The sequence below is a fragment of the Salmo salar genome, chromosome ssa01 (genome assembly GCF_905237065.1).
Source record: "Salmo salar chromosome ssa01, Ssal_v3.1, whole genome shotgun sequence".
Taxonomy (NCBI): Eukaryota; Metazoa; Chordata; class Actinopteri; order Salmoniformes; family Salmonidae; genus Salmo; species Salmo salar.
The window spans coordinates 20,467,183-20,486,531 of NC_059442.1; the positions used below are offsets into that span (position 1 = coordinate 20,467,183).

The 19,349-nt window shown below is 43.0% G+C and overlaps 1 protein-coding gene across 3 annotated transcripts in view; it reads left to right on the forward strand.

Annotated features, from left to right (window-relative positions):
• LOC106573748 (collagen alpha-1(XII) chain) overlaps positions 1-19,349 on the forward strand; it is a 90,540-nt gene that overhangs the window by 27,745 nt on the left and 43,446 nt on the right. For 2 of the 3 annotated variants that reach the window (XM_014149121.2, XM_014149180.2), the window contains exons 17-28: positions 176-297; positions 4,003-4,152; positions 4,324-4,443; positions 4,806-4,970; positions 5,206-5,352; positions 7,898-8,037; positions 10,623-10,752; positions 11,312-11,457; positions 11,881-12,010; positions 12,217-12,353; positions 13,383-13,512; positions 17,889-18,028. In XM_014149121.2, the coding sequence (XP_014004596.1) occupies positions 176-297; positions 4,003-4,152; positions 4,324-4,443; positions 4,806-4,970; positions 5,206-5,352; positions 7,898-8,037; positions 10,623-10,752; positions 11,312-11,457; positions 11,881-12,010; positions 12,217-12,353; positions 13,383-13,512; positions 17,889-18,028 (1,657 nt within the window). The remainder of the gene's footprint in view (positions 1-175; positions 298-4,002; positions 4,153-4,323; positions 4,444-4,805; positions 4,971-5,205; positions 5,353-7,897; positions 8,038-10,622; positions 10,753-11,311; positions 11,458-11,880; positions 12,011-12,216; positions 12,354-13,382; positions 13,513-17,888; positions 18,029-19,349) is intronic. The other variant, XM_014149257.2, reaches the window with a different exon arrangement.

The following is a 19,349-nucleotide window of genomic DNA, read 5'->3' on the forward strand; positions in this document are numbered from 1 at the left end:
TCAGATGGACTGTCACATGTAATGTATTACTTTGCACAGGTACTGTAGTTTGAGCTATGCCGCATTTTCATTAGTTCAGCAATTTGTTGTGTCCGTCTATCAGTCATATCTCTCAGACAAACTGACAAACCTGTTGAGATGAATGAAGTGTAACTGATTTAAGTTTGTTTCACAGGGCTGGTACCAAGTACACAGTGAGTGTGTTTGGGATGTTTGAGGGAGGAGAGAGCCAGCCGTTGGATGGAGAGGAAAAGACTACTCTCTCTGATGCCCCTGAACCACCACCATATGATGGAGGTAATGCCTACTCTCAAACCCCTCCTACATGAGTAATCATAGCCAGCAACAGCAACACAGCACTACACAGGAGACTACCCTGGAAAGAATTGATCTTACGCACAGCCAATCAACAGGCGTGGGCACGGCAGCCATGTTAAAAACTAAAGGGTCATGCGTAAGGTAAATATTTGTATGCAGGAATCGTATATAAAAAAAGCTGTGATCCATTTTAGAGGCAAAAGCGAAATAACACATTTTCCTCAAAGAACCCAACAACCCTAATGACCTATAGGATTTTCTTTATTGTTTTATTAATCTCCCTCATGATACTTAGACCTTATATATATATATATATATATATATATATATATATATATATATATACACTGCTCAAAAAAATAAAGGGAACACTAAAATAACACATCCTAGATCTGAATGAATGAAATAATCTTATTAAATACTTTTACCTTTACATAGTTGAATGTGCTGCCAACAAAATAATACAAAAATAATCAATGGAAATCCAATGTATCAACCCATGAAGGTCTGGATTTGGAGTCACACTCAAAATTAAAGTGGAAAACCACACTACAGGCTGATCCAACTTTGATGTGATGTCCATAAAACAAGTCAAAATGAGGCTCAGTAGTGTGTGTGGCCTCCACGTGCCTGTATGACCTCCCTACAACGCCTGGGCATGCTCCTGATGAGGTGGCGGATGGTCTCCTGAGGGATCTCCTCCCAGACCTGGACTAAAGCATCCGCCAACTCCTGGACAGTCTGTGGTGCAACGTGGTGTTGGTGGATGGAGCGAGACATGACGTCCCAGATGTGCTCAATTGGATTCAGGTCTGGGGAACGGGCGGGCCAGTCCATAGCATCAATGTCTTCCTCTTGCAGGAACTGCTGACACACTCCAGCCACATGAGGTCTAGCATTGTCTTGCATTAGGAGGAACCCAGGGCCAACTGCACCAGTATATGGTCTCACAAGGGGTCTGAGGATCTCATCTCGGTACCTAATGGCAGTCAGGCTACCTCTGGCGAGCACATGGAGGGCTGTGCGGCCCCCCAAAGAAATGCCACCCCACACCATGACTGACCCACTGCCAAACCGGTCATGCTGGAGGATGTTGCAGGCAGCAGAACGTTCTCCACGGCATCTCCAGACTGTCACGTCTGTCACATGTGCTCAGTGTGAACCTGCTTTCATCTGTGAAGAGCACAGGGCCGCCAGTGGCGAATATGCCAATCTTCGTGTTCTCTGGCAAATGCCAAACGTCCTGCATGGTGTTGGGCTGTAAGCACAACCCCCACCTGTGGACATCGGGCCATCATACCACCCTCATGGAGTCTGTTTCTGACTGTTTGAGCAGACACATGCACATTTGTGGCCTGCTGGAGGTCATTTTGCAGGGCTCTGGCAGTGCTCCTCCTTGCACAAAGGCGGAGGTAGCGGTCCTGCTGCTGGGTTGTTGCCCTCCTACGGCCTCCTCCACGTCTCCTGATGTACTGGCCTGTCTCCTGGTAGTGCCTCCATGCTCTGGACACTACGCTGACAGACACAGCAAACCTTCTTGCCACAGCTTGCATTGATGTGCCATCCTGGATGAGCTGCACTACCTGAGCCACTTGTGTGGGTTGTAGACTCCATCTCATGCTACCACTAGAGTGAAAGCACCGCCAGCATTCAAAAGTGACCAAAACATCAGCCAGGAACCATAGGAACTGAGAAGTGGTCTGTGGTTACCACCTGCAGAACCACTCCTTTATTGGGGGTGTCTTGCTAATTGCCTATAATTTCCACCTGTTGTCTATTCCATTTGCACAACAGCATGTGTCATTTATTGTCAATCAGTGTTGCTTCCTAAGTGGACAGTTTGATTTCACAGAAGTGTGACTGACTTGGAGTTACATTGTGTTGTTTAAGTGTTCCCTTTATTTTTTTGAGCAGTATATATATATATATATGTTGTGTCTCCTGTGTCCATAGCCAAAGTGTGGGTATACATTTTTAATCCCTCTCCCCATAAAAACAGATGAGTTGCCCTAAATGCCTTTCCTCAAAGCTAATTGTCTCACCAAATAACAGATTTAACTACTGTTCCATCTGTTGGCTGCTTGCTTTTTTCATCACTGGGTTCCTTTTCTTTTTCTGGATCCTGCGGCAGCTAAGAGCAGTAGAATTGAAAAAAGGATAAGCTGTTTGCAATTACAAGTGTTTTACAACCTACCGGGTGTGAGCGCGTGGCGTGGTGCAGGGCAGTGAGTGAGAGGAGAGGAGAGGAAAGAGAGAGAAGGAGGAAAATGTTATGTGTTTGATGGAAGGCTCCAGAGAGGCCAGTCTGACCCTCAGCTGACTGGTGGGCCTCCTCTAATAGGGAGCAGATACAGTGACAAGACCCAGTCAGCCAGTCAGCCAGGCAGCCACCCACCCACAATAATATAATTTAATAAAGGGGGCAGAACACCCCTTCTACACCCCATTTCCACCTTTCTCCTTACCCAGTACTCCTCATTTCAGTCCCCCATCCCCAGTCCTGGAGGAGTGAGAGTAAGAAGGGAGTGAGGAGAGATGGATTGGGTCTGAAGTAATCCGTTCATCAGCCTCCCTCAACTCTGAAGATATTTTACACCAGACAGTAATGGACATTTTTGTCTCCTTTTCCACATTCAAAGTGTTTTTTCCTGTAAATTATATATAACCGTTCTTTGAGTCACAGATACATTTGTGCTGTAACGCACGAGTAAACCAAACATTGAATTTACAGTGCCATAAACAGAGACTGGATGTGAATTTATTTATTTGGTGAAATGCATATTGCAGTCAAAGGACAAACATCTGCCGTGGCCGATAAATCTTCCCCCTGTAGTCTCGCCCGATAGCCTTAGATAATTGTCTTTATTACGACTGTGTAGCTAACTAAAACAGCCTGTAATCCGAACGACACACGGTTCAGCCACTCTAGGACCCTCCCACTCCGTTGGACATCTGTTTATCTGTGGGCCGCATGGGGAAGGAAAGACTAGTCTGTAAATCAAAAATCATGTAACCTGTTTTCAATTGCAGACAGTGGCAGACTGCTCAAGGTCTGTGTGCGGCTGCTGCTGCGCATCTGCAGCCTTAACGGACTGGAGACGAGGCCTTCTTCTCATCCCACAGGTGTCTGGAAAACAGTGAGAGCTGTGCCAGTGAGGAACGCACAGTAACTCTCACCAAGGAGACCCTTGTGTATCATGTCAGGAGAGCTTCTTTTTGTTGTTCCCCGGGAGAGGCTGAGCAGTGGCCAGTGAAGAACACTCCTCGGACACACAGAGAGAAAGAGACAGAACAGTCTCAACTTGTTGGAAGAAAAGAAGACAATAATTATATCGGCAGCTGGAAATGAAATGTGTATGATGAAAATAGCTTGTATCCCTAAAAATGGAATAGAAAGTGTTTTTACTGCTTGCTTGTAAAGAGGAAGATGTGTTTTTTTTCTGTTTGGGAAGTGTGTGTGATGTACTGTGAATTGATGTCAACAATGTCATGTCAATGACCTCTTTTCTTTCCTAATCCTTCACCTCTCTTCACACCCATGCATTATTAAACACCTCTAAGCCATCTCCATGACATGTCTGCCCTCATAACTTCACCTGTAATATAACGGAAACCGCATCATAATAACTAGAGCCCATCACTGTTCTGTTCTGTGTCTCTGACCTGTAACCTCTGACCTCTCAGATGTGGTGTGTAAGACCAAAGCCCGGGCTGATATAGTCCTGCTGATCGATGGCTCCTGGAGTATCGGCCGTCTGAACTTCAAGACCATTCGCTCCTTCATCTCTCGCATGGTGGGAGTCTTTGACATCAGCCCTGACAGGGTTCAGATCGGTGGGTTGAACCTCAGTGTGCCTAAGGTCTCACAGGACATGAGCATTCCTGCTCCCTGCTGTAGATAAAACTATTGTAGCTCCACTCTCCAGTAATTCTGTAGGTGTTATAATGTTGGGTAGATTTACATGGCATCTGATCTGACAGAGGCTCTCTGTGTATTTCTCGCAGGTCTGGCCCAGTACAGTGGTGACCCTAAGACTGAGTGGCACCTGAACGCCCACAGGACCAGGGCTTCCCTGTTGGAGGCTGTAGCCAACCTGCCCTACAAAGGAGGCAACACCCTCACTGGTACTTAATCTACATCTATAAACTCAATGCAGACATTACTGTTTTATACTGTTAACTCTATCATGTTCATGCTTGTATTGGCTAATGAAAAAGGTTCCAGTTCGTAAACTTCACAATGAAAACTGTGCCACTGCTTTGGTTCTTGGCAGCTGAGCTGTTTGTGTGATAGCCAGAGGGTGAAGGGAACTGAACTCAATTGTATGCTCCATTATGCAAATAAAACTTTGTTGTTCCTAATAGGCTCACAATGTATTTTATAATAATCTGCATTCTGTTTAGCTGCCTCATTGGATAGGCCTCAGAGAAATGATTAAACCGTATAATCAGTGTGATAAAAAAAAAAAATTCTGTCTTCGTTGCAGGTTTGGCTCTGAACTATATCCTCCAGAACAATTTCAAGGAGAATGTTGGGATGAGACCCAACGCTCGTAAGATCGGAGTGCTGGTCACTGATGGCAAGTCTCAGGATGACATCATTGCCAACTCCCAGAACCTGCGTGACCAGGGCATTGAGTTGTATGCCATCGGTGAGTCTCTGCCATCTTCACTGGGAAGTTTTCCCTTTGTTCTATTTTGACTTGATAGGACATCTGACACTCCTTGTATCCATCTCAACTTGAATAATGACAGTTATCTTTGTCGTCTTGAAGTAGCGTGTGAATGCTCGAGTTGCCCCAGAATAATTCTTTACACACTTTTGCCTCACCTTGCTCTAAGACGGGACAGCTGACCTGACTGTTGTCCCTTGTTGACTTCTCCTAGGTGTGAAGAACGCTGATGAGAATGAGCTGAGGTCCATCGCCTCTGACCCGGAGGAGATCCACATGTACAACGTGGCCGACTTCTCCTTTCTGCTGGACATAGTGGACGACCTGACTGAGAACCTCTGTAACAGCGTCAAGGGACCAGGTACCTTCAGCCTTCCATTAAACTCCTTGTCGTGACTGTTAATAAGGTGACAGTCTTATTGGCTATGCAGGTTAAACCCCTTAGTCTTAATACTAGTGCTTAGTGCTAAGGCTTATATTCACAAAATGTTCCAGAGCGGGAATGTTGATCTAGGATCAGTTTTGCCTTTGATTTGATAATGAATAAGAGGGGAGACCTGATCCTAGATCTTTGAGACTCTTTGTGAGTACGGGCGACGATCTCGATCTGTGTGAGGCTGTAGTTATGTAAACAGGGTTTAGGTCATGACTAAGAGAGACCCTCAATAGAGTTGCAAGTCTGGAGCACCAGGGGAGACAACAAAAAGAGCTGAATGCCAGCCTACCACTGGAAATAATATAGAATCTAGTCCTCTTTCCCCTGATGCTCTATTTTATCCTCTCTGAAATTAGAAATAGTCTGCTCCTTAATCAAATGAATGATCTGGAACTGGATACTGTATGGGAGAAGTTCCTTTTCTTTTTCCTTTTTTTGAAAAGGCTTAGACGTGGCGTGCAGCCGTCTGGAGTAAAGAGTCTTTGTCTGTCTGTCAACTGGATTTTCTGCTAGGGAGCTGTGTCCAAATCTGTGATTGACAAGTCAAATGCTTGGTAAACAACAGGTGTAGACTAACAGTGAAATGCTTACATCCGGGTCCTTCCCAACAATGCTGAAAGAGAGAAAATAGAGAAATGACAGAAAAGTAAAACACGTAATAATAAAAGCTTAATAAATACACAATGAGTTATGATAACTTGGCTACATACTTGGGGTACCAGTACCGAGTCGATGTGCAGGAGTACAAAGTAGTTGAGTTAGATATGTACAGGTACATATACAGTTGAAGTCTGAAGTTTACATACACTTAGGTTGGAGTCATTAAAACTCGTTTTTCAACCACTCCACAAATTTCTTGTTAACAAACTATAGTTTTGTCATGTCGGTTAGGACATCTACTTTGTGCATAACACAAGTAATTTTTCCAACAATTGTTTACATACAGATTATTTCACTTATAATTCACTGTATCACAATTCCAGTGGGTCAGAAGTTTACATACACTAAGTTGACTGTGCCTTTAAACAGTTTGGAAAATTCCAGAAAATGATGTCATGGCTTTAGAAACCTCTGATAGGCTAATTGACATAATTTGAGTCAATTGGAGGTGTACCTGTGGATGTATTTCAAGGTCTACCTTCAAACTCAGTGCCTCTTTGCATGACATCATGGGAAAATAAAATAAAATCAGTCAAGACCTCAAAAAAAATGTTGTAGACCTCCACAAGTTTGGTTCATCCTTGGGAGCAATATCCAAACGCCTGAAGGTACCACGTTCATCTGTACAAACAACAATACGCAAGTATAAACACCGCACAGGAAGGAGACGCGTTCTGTCTCCTAGAGATGAATGTACTTTGATGCAAAAAGTGCAAATCAATCCCAGAACAACAGGAAAGGACCTTGTGAAGATGCTGGAGAAAACAGGTACAAAAGTATCTATATTCACAGTAAAACGAGTCCTATATCGACATAACCTGAAAGGCTGCTCAGCAAGGAAGAAGCCACTGCTCAAAACTGCCATAAAATTGCCAGACTACGGTTTGCAACTGCACATGGGGACAAAGATGGTACTTTTTTGAGAAATGTCCTCTGGTCTGATGAAACAAAAATAGAACTGTTTGGCCATAATGACCATCGTTATGTTTGGTTGAAAAAGGGGGATACTTGCAAGCTGAAGAATACCATCCCAACCGTGAAGCACAAGGGTTGTGGGGGTGTTGTGGGGGTGCTTTGCTGCAAGAGGGACTGGTGCACTTCACAAAATAGATGGCATCATGAGGAAGGACAATTATGTGGATATATTGAAGCAACATCTCAAGACATCCGTCAGGAAGTTAAAGCTTGGTCGCAAATGGGTCTTCGAAATGGACAATGACCCCAAGCATACTTCCAAAGTTGTGGCAAAATGGCTTAAGGACAACAAAGTCAAGATATTGGAGTGGCCATCACAAAGCCCTGACCTCAATCCCATAGAACATTTGTTGGAAGAACTGAAAAAGTGTGTACAAGCAAGGAGGCCTACAAACCTGACTCAGTTACACCAGCTCTGTCAGGAGGAATGGGACAAAATTCACCCAACTTATTGTGGGAAGCTTGTGGAAGGCTACACAAAACGTTTGACCCAAGTTAATCAATTTAATGCAATGCTACCAAATACTAATTGAGTGTATGTAAACTTCTGACCCACTGGGAATGTGATGAAAGAAATAAAAGCTGAAATAAATCATTCTCTCTACTATTATTCTGACATTTCATATTCTTAAAATAAAGTGGTGATACTAACTTAGCTAAGACAGGGAATTTTTACATGTCAGGAATTGTGAAAAACTGAGTTTAAATGTATTTGGCTAAGGTGTATGTAAACTTCCGACTTCAACTCTAACTAGGAATAAAGTGACATATAATAAACAATGAGATCCTATGCTTTGGGTTGATTTGACCCCCTCTCTCCCCTTTTCCCTGATAGGAGGTGGCCCCGAGGCACCCACGGACCTTGTGACCTCAGAGGTGACCCACTATTCGTTCCGTGCCAGCTGGACAGGCCCTGAAGGTCCAGTGGAGAAGTACCGTGTGGAGTACATGACCTTGTCTGGACGCCCTCAGCAGGTACATACCTTTAACCTCCACCCTAACACAACCCTATCAAAGACCAACCCCTCTGTTACTCTTCCCCTATCAGCCCCGCAAACCCCTCTGTCACTCCCCCTCTATCAACCCCCAAACCCCTCTCTCAGTCCCCCTCTATCACAAACACCTCTGTCACTCCCCCTCTATCAACACCCAAACCCCTCTGTCACTCCCCCTCTATCACAAATCCCCCTGTCACTCCCACCACGGGCCTGAGGATGGAAGCAAGTTGTAAAGGTTTTGTTCTCAATGACTTACTTGACTAAATAAAGATAGAAGAGATGACATACTGTGAGTATTCACCCTGACCCCACACCTACCCTACATGTAGCTTTGAGGACATAATGGGCAGTTTCATGGGAAGACTTTTTCATTGTCCTGGGTTTAGTTCTAGCCTCTGATCTACCAGAGATTAGAGGGAAACCCCAGAAACTCTCCCCACCTCACTTCCTCAAGCTTGTGTTGGCTGCTCAGTATGAGGGTGTTTGGTAAAATGGGTTTGACAGAGGGTAAGACCACAAAATACAAGGCTTTCAATTTAGAGTACTAGTAGCAAAAAAGGTTTGTTTTGTTTATTTTATATCCCTTTATCTGACAGATGCAGGGTCTTGGCTCCAGTATACTAGAATGGGGTAGCTAACTTCCAGCTTCTTAGAGTCCAATTTCATTTTTCTAAGTATTTATTTTATTCCAGCTGTCATGGTTTTGTGATGCAGTGGTCTAGTGTGTGATCGAGGTTTTGTTTGTTTTTTACTCTTCTAAATAGAAACAGAGTGGGTTGGAAAGTGTAGAGGTTGTTCAGAGTTCCTACAACCAATTTCTGACCCACAACCTGGATTCGGTCCTATGTAGCAAAATTTGAAATTGTGTTTTTTTACATTGGATAAAAGTATATGGTATATCATACACTACAGTTGATGAACAATTAGAAAGTAATTCTGCTTTGAAAGTTAATGAACTTAGCCACACCCATCTCTCTAAGGATTCACAGTGTAGTAAACATCCAAAGATTTCAAGACTAAAAGTGGTGAAAGTAGAAGCAAAAAGTAGTAGTAAAAATAAACTTGATCTAGTCCTTGACCTATATCCTAATCTTACTTTGGTGTAGGTCATATTGTTTTTCACATTACCGTCTCTGGTAAACAAACACTATATAAAATAAAATCTAAATGTATTTGTCACATGCACAGGATACAGAAGGTGTAAACGGTACAGTGAAATGGTTACTTGGATAGTGGAGTCTTTTGTTTATACATGTAGCTAGCTAAACAATGAACCATAATCCCAACTCTAATGCCGCGTTCAAAACAACTTCGAACTCAACAAAAAAACTCAGACTGGGAAAGATCGATTCGAATGGTCATCCAACTCAGAATTCCAACTCCGGAACTCGGGCCTTTTTCTGGAGCTCCTACACAGATCATACACGTAACGTTAGCTAGCGAGCCAGCTAGCTAAAGTTAGCTAGCTAGTTAACAGTATGCTTTATCTTGCAATGAAAATGACTTTCTGACAAAATTGGAAACATATAATATCTGAAAATGTCGCTAGACTCTTACCTGTATACATGGATGAACGCTTCTCCCTTCGTCATGGATGCCATGGTTGCCCTTAGTTTGAAGAGGTTATCCGGAGACAGGTGTTTTATACAACAGACTCTCTCCGCATTTGGCAATCATCCCTCTGTTTCCACTGGGCGTTCCACTGATTTCAAAACTCGGGTCAACTTCTTCCATGACAACGATACCGTTTCTTCCCCACCATTGTCATCAGAAGACTCTACAATGTCTGGTTCAATGAAAATGTTCTGACCTAAATCAGTGATTTCCTCATTATCTTATTCATTTTCAGTCAGAGAGAGTCAGCATTGCACGATTATCCTCTCGAAAGTACTCCATCACAATGTTTTCCCACTGAGCTTTGGCAATAGCGCTATTAACTTAAGGGCAGCAATGTTGAGAACAGTTGAAAACATTTTTCAGTTCTTCATGATATCTTTCAAAAAAAGCTGCAGTAGACAGGATTATCCACACATACAGTACTTAGCTGCTCATGTTGTAAACAGAAGCATGCTACATGGCAGACCAATGCGAACTCATCTCTCGGCATGTCCAGCCCATCCATTATCTCGGCCAATCATGGCTAGTGGGAAGGTTCCTGTATTTTCCGTGGCTAAACCAACAAGGCTCGTTATTAACAATTGCATTCGTATTTACAAAAGGCATTCACATTTGTTATTAAGGCACATGAAAGTTCATATGTTCCAGCAAGAATTTCTGAAAAGAAAAAAACTTTCAAATGCCTCTCCTGTAAAGTAGTGATGTGCAACATACGCCTAGCTTCCAGAAACGGGTCATATTTGTGGTTCAATGAAAACCAGTAGCATCAACACAGGAAACACTGATAGCTGTACTTTGTTGTATTGTTTGGCTTAATTGTCCTCCAACAGAAACCAACCTTTCCATGCTTGTCAATGGGGTTACTTAAAATAGACATCCCAAGTCATTCTACAACCTCATACTGTATTCGCCTGGTTCATGTTGACTCTTGTTGTCTGGTTGTAGATGTTTGTTGATGGCTCTGTGACCACAGCCGTCCTACCTAACCTGAACCCACTGACTGAGTATCTGGTCAACGTCTACTCTGTCATTGGAGAGGAGAGCAGCGACCCACTGAAGGGCGCTGAAACCACCTGTGAGTCCTAATCTGTTTTTCTGTGTTCTTCTTTGATCCACTATACTGTACCTGTCCATTACTGTCCTTTAACATACCCATATGTCCCACACGTAATCTCTATAGGATCAACAATGGATGTCTTTGAGACTGTAAAACAAGTATTCTTCCATTACATTCAGCACACCACAGTGACTGTATGGATGTTCCTGCGGTGCTTGTGCGGTCCCTGTTTTTAACGTTAAAGAAAGAACAACAATGTCTTGTTTATGATACCATATAAGGCTGCTATTATTGTAATCAATCAATATTGTGCATCAAGAATTAGATTTTTTTTAAATGTTGTTCTTCACTATGCTTTTATTTGTCCTATAGAATAGCGTGATTTTAAAAAGTAATTTTCTTTATGAGTTATTTCTCAATTAAATCGCCTATAAAATACCTCATTGTTTAGTTCTCACCACTTGAATAGGCACATGAAATCTGCATGGCTACATTTCACTGCAAACATTTCGTTTTGGACGGGATTGTGTGTGTGTTTAGAATCTAAGTGTTTCCCTCTCCCTCTTGCCATGTCCAGTGCCCCTCAGCGCAGTGAGGAAGATGATCATCTATGAGGAGCGTCCCACCACCATGAGGGTGAAGTGGGAGGAAGCAGTGGGTGCCACGAACTACATGCTACTCTACAGAGCCATCAACGCCACAGAGCCCTCCGTGGAGAAAGAGGTGAGACGGCAACTGCGAGAGAGAGAGCAAGAGAAAGAGAGACGCCAGACCAACTGTTGCACTGACACACATACACGGATGCTGCCAATGACCGGATATACCGGTCCCCTGCCAATGTCTCCTGACAGCATGCAGATGTCAAGGAGCAGTGAAGAATAGCTTTCCTTTTATGGATGCAGAGACAACAAAACACAGAATTATTTATTAAATTTTTTATCTCACTCTGGCATGATATTAGTTCCTGAGGTGTCAAATCAAGAGGATTAGATTGTCTGTAGTATTGGCAACACTTAGATAAGTTATATGACACTGGACACTGCCTAAGACATGTAATCTGTGGAAACATGTTCATCCAAACTGCCTGTCTGAACGACAGTGAGCCTTGTAAACTAATGTTTGTTCCGTCATGGTACTCCCCTGCAGATGAGAGTTGGAGGGGACACGACTGATGTCCAGTTGGTGCAGCTGATCCCCAACACGGCCTACACTCTGTCCATCTTAGCCCTGCATGGACAGTCAGCCAGCGACCCCCTGACCGAGCAAGGAGTCACATGTACATACAGAACAGTACTCTTCTACATTCAAATGTTGTTATTAATGTTTTGTGCTCAGTGCCCTAAGGGAGGGTAAGGCACGACAGGTCCTAACTCGTATAGAGTAAATCAGGTCTCCTCACTCCCTAGTTTATGGAATGAAAGGGATTAAAGTAATAATGTAATTTGGTGAGCCTCATGTTCTGTATCTCTGTCCCCTCCGTAGTGCCCATGCCCCCTGCGGGGGAGCTGAGGGTCAGAGACGTTACCCACAGCACCCTGAAGATGAACTGGGATGCTGCTCCAGGTGCCGTCCTCAAATACATCATCACCTACACGCCTGACGAGGGAGAGGCCAAAGAGGTGAGATACAACAATCACAATACATCTGTAGGATACAGACGGCAGTGAAAGCAATACTCTGTACTCTACATACTCCCTCTGGGGGCAGAGACATATGCCTAGCTTCCTCTCCTACTGGTCACAGCAGACACCAGCTCCTGTGCTGAGCACGTTCTCTGTTTATGTCAGCTAGCAGATTGATATTGATATTTTTTATGCATCATTTGAGATATGACATTAGACAGCGTAATGGGAAGGGCAGCTGGTGAGAAGGGTATGCAGTGGACCTCTGGGGCTGTGCTATTTGACCGGGAGCCTGGTGGAAGGATCACACCACTGGACCGGTAGCCTGGTTGAAGGATCACACCATTGGACCGGGAGCCTGGTGGAATGATCACACCATTGGATCAAGAGCCTGGTGGAAGGATCACACCATTGGACCGGGAGTCTGGTGGAAGGATCACACCATTGGACCCAGAGTCTGGTGGAAGGATCACACCACTGACAGAGATTTCAGACTAAGGAACATTAGGAATGACCTCCTGTACCAAATGCCGTGATCGTGCGATTCCTGAGTACTGAAAAGAAACAGAGAAGTTTATTGTGCATTTAGAAATATTTTTGGGGTACTTTTCCAGTGCAGTATGTTTGTGCTTGACTGTCATATATATATATATATATATATATATATATATATTTTTTTTTTTACTTGATTGTTTATCTCTCTTCACCTCTGCGTGTGCTAAGGATTTACACATGAAGTGGAGATAACATGCTGTCTCGTCAGATGTATACAAAGACGCCCACAGTTTCTCTCACAGATTCTTTGGAACTCATCAATGAGAATGGAAAATGACTTTGGAAGGCATTCAACATGACCATGATGAGGAAAACAAAATTACTCATGACAAACCCTAACCTTCCATTTACAAAATAATGCAATAGTCATTCAGTTGTTGATACAAGTAAATTATTTAACATGGTTTACACTGGAATAATGTGACAGACTGTAGGGCTTGATGTAAACAAAGATGTTGTTTTGGTCTACAGCTTGAAGTGGGGAGAGGTGTGACCTCCAAGGCCCTGGACAACCTGATCTCTCAGACTGAGTATATCCTGGCTGTCACCCCCATCTACAATGATGGAGCTGGAAACCCCATGGTCAACACAGCCATCACAGGTACAGTCACACAGCCTATGTGAGGGTTAACACACTGGGGTTACACTCCATGGAAGTCCTACTCAGTACTATAGGCCCAAAAACCTTTTGGGCCCTAGTTATAGGGTGTAGTGATGTCTTTGTTATAGGGTATAATAATGTCCTAGTTATAGGGTATAGTGATGCCATAGTTATAGGGTATAGTGATGTCCTAGTTATAGGGTATAGTAATGTCATAATTACAGGCAATAGTGATGCCATAGTTATAGGGTATAGTGATGTCCTAGTTATAGGGTATAGTAATGTCATAATTACAGGCAATAGTGATGCCATAGTTATAGGGTATAGTGATGTCTTTGTTATATGGTATGGTAATGTCATAGTTATAGGGTATAGGGATGTTGTAGTTATAGGGTATAGTAATATCCTTGTTTTTGGGTATAGTAATGTCATAGTTAAAGGCTATACTGATGTCATAGTTATAGGGTATAGTGATGTCATAGTTATAGGGTATAGTGATGTCATAGTTATAGGGTATAGTGACGTCCTAGTTATAGGGTATAGTGATGTCCTAGTTATAGGGTATAGTGATGTCCTAGTTATAGGGTATAGTGATGTCATAGTTATAGGGTATAGTAATGTCATAGTTATAGGGTATAGTGATGTCCTAGTTATAAGGTATAGTGATGTCATAGTTATAGGGTATAGTAATGTCATAGTTATAGGGTATAGTAATGTCATAGTTATAGGGTATAGTGATGTCCTAGTTATAGGGTATAGTGATGTCTTTGTTATAGGGTATAGTAATGTCCTAGTTATAGGGTATAGTGATGCAATAGTTATAGGGTATAGTAATGTCCTAGTTATAGGGTATAGTGATGTCATAGTTATAGGGTATAGTAATGTCATAGTTATAGGGTATAGTAATGTCCTAATTATAGGGTATAGTGATGCCACAGTTGTAGGGTATAGTAATGTCCTAGTTATAGGGTATAGTGATGTCATAGTTATAGGGTATAGTAATATCCTAGTTATAGGGTATAGTGATGTCATAGTTATTTGGTATAGTGATGTCATAGTTATAGGGTAAAGTGATGTCTTTGTTATAGGGTATAGTGATGTTCTAGTTATAGGGTATAGTAATGTCATAGTTAAAGGGTATATTAATGTCATAGTTATAGGGTATAGTGATGGCCTAGTTATAGGGTGTAGTGATGTCCTAGTTATAGGGTATGGTAATGTCATGGTTATAGGGTATAGTGATGTCTTTGTTAAAGGGTATAGTAATGTCATAATTACAGGGTATAGTGATGTCCTAGTTATAGGGTATGGTAATGTCATGGTTATAGGGTATAGTGATGTCTTTGTTAAAGGGTATAGTAATGTCATAATTACAGGGTATAGTGATGTCCTAGTTATATGGTATAGTGATGTCATAGTTATAGGGTATAGTGATGCAATAGTTATAGGGTATAGTAATGTCCTAGTTATAGGGTATAGTGATGTCATAGTTACAGGGTATAGTGATGTCATAGTTATAGGGTATAGTAATGTCCTAGTTATAGGGTATAGTGATGTCCTAGTTATAGGGTATAGTGATGTCATAGTTATAGGGTATAGTAATAGCCTAGTTATAGGGTATAGTGATGTCCTAGTTATAGGGTATGGCAATGTCATGGTTATAGGGTAAAGTGATGTCTTTGTTAAAGGGTATAGTAATGGCATAATTGCAGGGTATAGTGATGTCTTTGTTATATGGTATGGTAATGTCCTAGTTATAGGGTATAGTAATGTCATAGTTATAGGGTATAGTGATGTCTTTGTTATAGGGTATAGTAATGTCATAGTTATTGGGTATAGTGATGTCTTTGTTAAAGGGTATAGTAATGTCATAGTTATAGGGTATAGTGATGTCTTATAATGTCATAGTAATGTCACCTCTCTTTCGTATCGTATGAGATCCCCAAAGATTGGAAAGCTGCCACGGTCAGCCCCTTCTTCAAAGGGGGAGACACCTTAGACCCAAACTGTTAAAGACCTATATCCATCCTGCCCTGCCTTTCTAAAATATTCGAAATTCAAGTTAATAAACAGATCACCGACCATTTCAAATCCCACCGTACCTTCTCCATTATGCAATCTGGTTTCTGAGCTGGTCATGGGTGCACCTCAGCCGAGCTCAAGGTCCTAAACGTTATCATAACCGCCATCGATGAAGACAGTACTGTGCAGCCATCTTCAATGACCTGGCCAAGGCTTTCGACTCTGTCAATCACCGCATTCTTATCGGCAGACTCAATAGCCTTGGCTTCTCAAATGACTGCCTCGCCTGGTTCACCAACTACTTCTCTGATAGAGTTCAGTGTGTCAAATCGGAGGGCCTGTTGTCCGGACCTCTGGCAGTCTCTATGGGGGTGCCACAGGGCTTAATTCTCGGGTAGACTCTTTTCTCTGTATTTATCAATGATGTCGCTCTTACTGCTGGTGATTCTCTGATCCACATGTACGTAGACGACACCATTCTGTATACATCTGGCCCTTCTTTGGACACTGTGCTAACAAACCTCCAAACGAGCTTCAACGCCATACAACACTCCTTCCGTGGCCTCCAACTGCTTTTAAATGCTAGTAAAACTAAGTGCATGCTCTTCAACAGATTGCTGCCCGCACCCTCTTGCCCGACTAGCATCTGTACTCTGGACGGTTCAGACCTAGAATATGTGGACAACTACAAATACCTAGGTGTCTGGCTAGACTGTAAACTCTCCTTCCAGACTCATATTAAACATCTCCAATCCAAAATGAAATCTAGAATCGGCTTCCTATTTCACAACAAAGCATCCTTCACTCATGCCGCCAAACATACTGTCGTAAAAAACGGACTATCCTGCCGATCCTTGACGTAAATGTAAATTTACAAAATAGCCCCCAACACTCTACTCATCAAACTGGATGTAGTCTATCACAGTGCCATCCGTTTTATCACCAAAGCCACATATACTACCCACCACTGCGACCTCTATGCTCTCGTTGGCTGGCCCTCACTACATATCCATCGCCAAATCCGCTGGCTCCAGGTCATCTATAAGTCTTTGCTAGGTAAAGCCACGCCTTATCTCAGCTCACTGGTCACCATAGCAACACCCACCCGTAGCACGCGCTCCAGCAGGTATATTGCACTGGTCATCCCCAAAGCCAACACTTCCTTTGGCTGCCTTTCCTTCCAGTTCTCTGCTGCCAATGACTGGAACGAATTGCAAAAATCTGGAGTCTTATATCTCCCTCTCTAACTTTAAGCATCAGCTGTCAGAGCAGCTTACCGATCACTGTACCTGTACACAGCCAATCTGTAAATAGCACACCCGACAACCTCATCCCCATATTATTACTTACCCTCTTGCTCTTTTGCTCCCCAGTATATCTCTACTTGCACATCATCATCTGCACATATATCTCTCCAGTATTAATGTTAAATTGTAATTATTTTCGCCTCTATGGCCTATTTATTGCCTACTTCCCTACTCTTCTACATTTGCACACACTGTACATAGATCTTTCTATTTTCTTTTCTTTTGTGTTATTGACTGTAGTATGTTTGTATGTTTGATTATGTTTAACTCTGTGTTGTTGTTTTTGTCTCATTGCTATGCTTTATCTTGGCCAGGTCTCAGTTGTAAATGAGAACTTGTTCTCAACTGGCCTACATGGTTAAATAAAGGTGAAATAAAAATAAAATAAATAAATAGTTATAGGGTATAGTAATGTCATAGTTATAGGGTATAGTAATGTTCTCGTTATAGGGATGTCATAGTATTTAAATTTTTATTATTTTTTTAATTACCCCTTTTTCTCCCCAATTTCATAATATCTGATTGGTAGTTACAGTCTTGTCCCATTGCTGCAACTCCCCTATGGACTCGGGAGAGGCGAAGGTAAAGAGCCATGCGTCCTCCAAAACATGACCCTGTTAAGCCGCACTGCTTCTTGACACACTGCTCGCTTAACCCGGAAGCCTGCCGCACTGGCTTCCGGGTGTGTCGGAGGAAACACCGCCCAGCTGGCGGCTGAAATCTGCTTGCAGGCGCTCGGCCCACCACAAGGAAATCCTGGCTGGCCAAACCCTCCCCAAACGCGGACAACGCTGGGCCAATTGTACGCCGCTTCATGGGTCTCCTGGTCAGGGCCAGCTGTGACACAGCCTGGGATCGAACCCGGGTCTGTAGTGACGCCTCAAGCACTGCAGTGCCTTAGACCGCTGCGCTACTCAGGAGGACAGAGATGCCATAGTTATAGGGTGTAGTGATGCCCTGGTTATAGGGTATAGTCATGCCCTAGTTATAGGGTATAGTAATGGCATGGCAATCTCTCCCATATAATGTTTCCTTTCTTCTGTGTAGATGTTGTTCCTGCTCCTAAGAACCTGCGTTTCTCTGAGGTGACCCAGACCAGCTTCAGAGCCGACTGGGACCATGGGGCCCATGACGTGGCTCTCTATCGTATCGGCTGGACCAAGAAAGGAGAAACCAACTTTCAATATGTAAGACAACCATCCAGGTGGTTTGCACTTAAACAAAATCATGACATTAGATTTTGATTGACTATGTACAGAATATTGGTATAATGTACAGAATTTTAATATTCTTGGTATTCTCAATAAAGTTGTGATTAGGAAGCATTGCCGACATATATCCTATATGCCCTGTTGTGTTGTGTCTCCCAGTCTATAAGCCCTGTTGTGTCTCCCAGTCTATAAGCTCTGTTGTGTCATGTCTCCCAGTCTATAAGCCCTGTTGTGTTGTCTCCCAGTCCATAAGCCCTGTTGTGTCTCCCAGTCTATAAGCCCTGTTGTGTCTCCCAGTCCATAAGCTCTGTTGTGTTGTGTCTCCCAGTCCATAAGCTCTGTTGTGTTGTGTCTCCCAGTCTATAAGCCCTGTTGTGTTGTGTCTCCCAGTATATAAGCCCTTTTGTGTCGTGTCTCCCAGTCTATAAGCCCTGTTGTGTTGTGTCTCCCAGTATATAAGCCCTGTTGTGTTGTGTCTCCCAGTCTATAAGACCTGTTGTGTTGTGTCTCCCAGTCTATAAGCCCTGTTGTGTTGTGTCTCCCAGTCTATAAGCCCTTTTGTGTCGTGTCTCCCAGTCTATAAGCCCTGTTGTGTTGTGTCTCCCAGTATATAAGCCCTGTTGTGTTGTGTCTCCCAGTCTATAAGACCTGTTGTGTTGTGTCTCCCAGTCTATAAGCCCTGTTGTGTTGTGTCTCCCAGTATATAAGCCCTGTTGTGTCTCCCAGTCTATAAGCCCTGTTGTGTCTCCCCGGTCTATAAGCCCTTTTGTGTCGTGTCTCCCAGTCTATAAGCCCTGTTGTGTCTCCCAGTATATAATCCCTTTTGTGTCGTGTCTCCCAGTATATAAGCCCTGTTGTGTTGTCTCCCAGTATATAAGCCCTGTTGTGTTGTGTCTCCCAGTCTATAAGCCCTGTTGTGTTGTGTCTCCCAGTATATAAGCCCTGTTGTGTCTCCCAGTATATAAGCCCTGTTGTGTCTCCCAGTATATAAACCCTTTTGTGTCGTGTCTCCCAGTATATAAGCCCTGTTGTGTTGTCTCTCCCAGTATATAAGCCCTGTTGTGTCTCCCAGTATATAAGCCCTTTTGTGTCGTGTCTCCCAGTATATAAGCCCTGTTGTGTCATGTCTCCCAGTATATAAGTCCTGTTGTGTTGTGTCTCCCAGTATATAAGCCCTTTTGTGTCGTGTCTCCCAGTATATAAGCCCTGTTGTGTCTCCCAGTATATAAGCCATTTTGTGTCGTTTCTCCCAGTATATAAGCCCTGTTGTGTTGTCTCTTCCAGTATATAAGCCCTG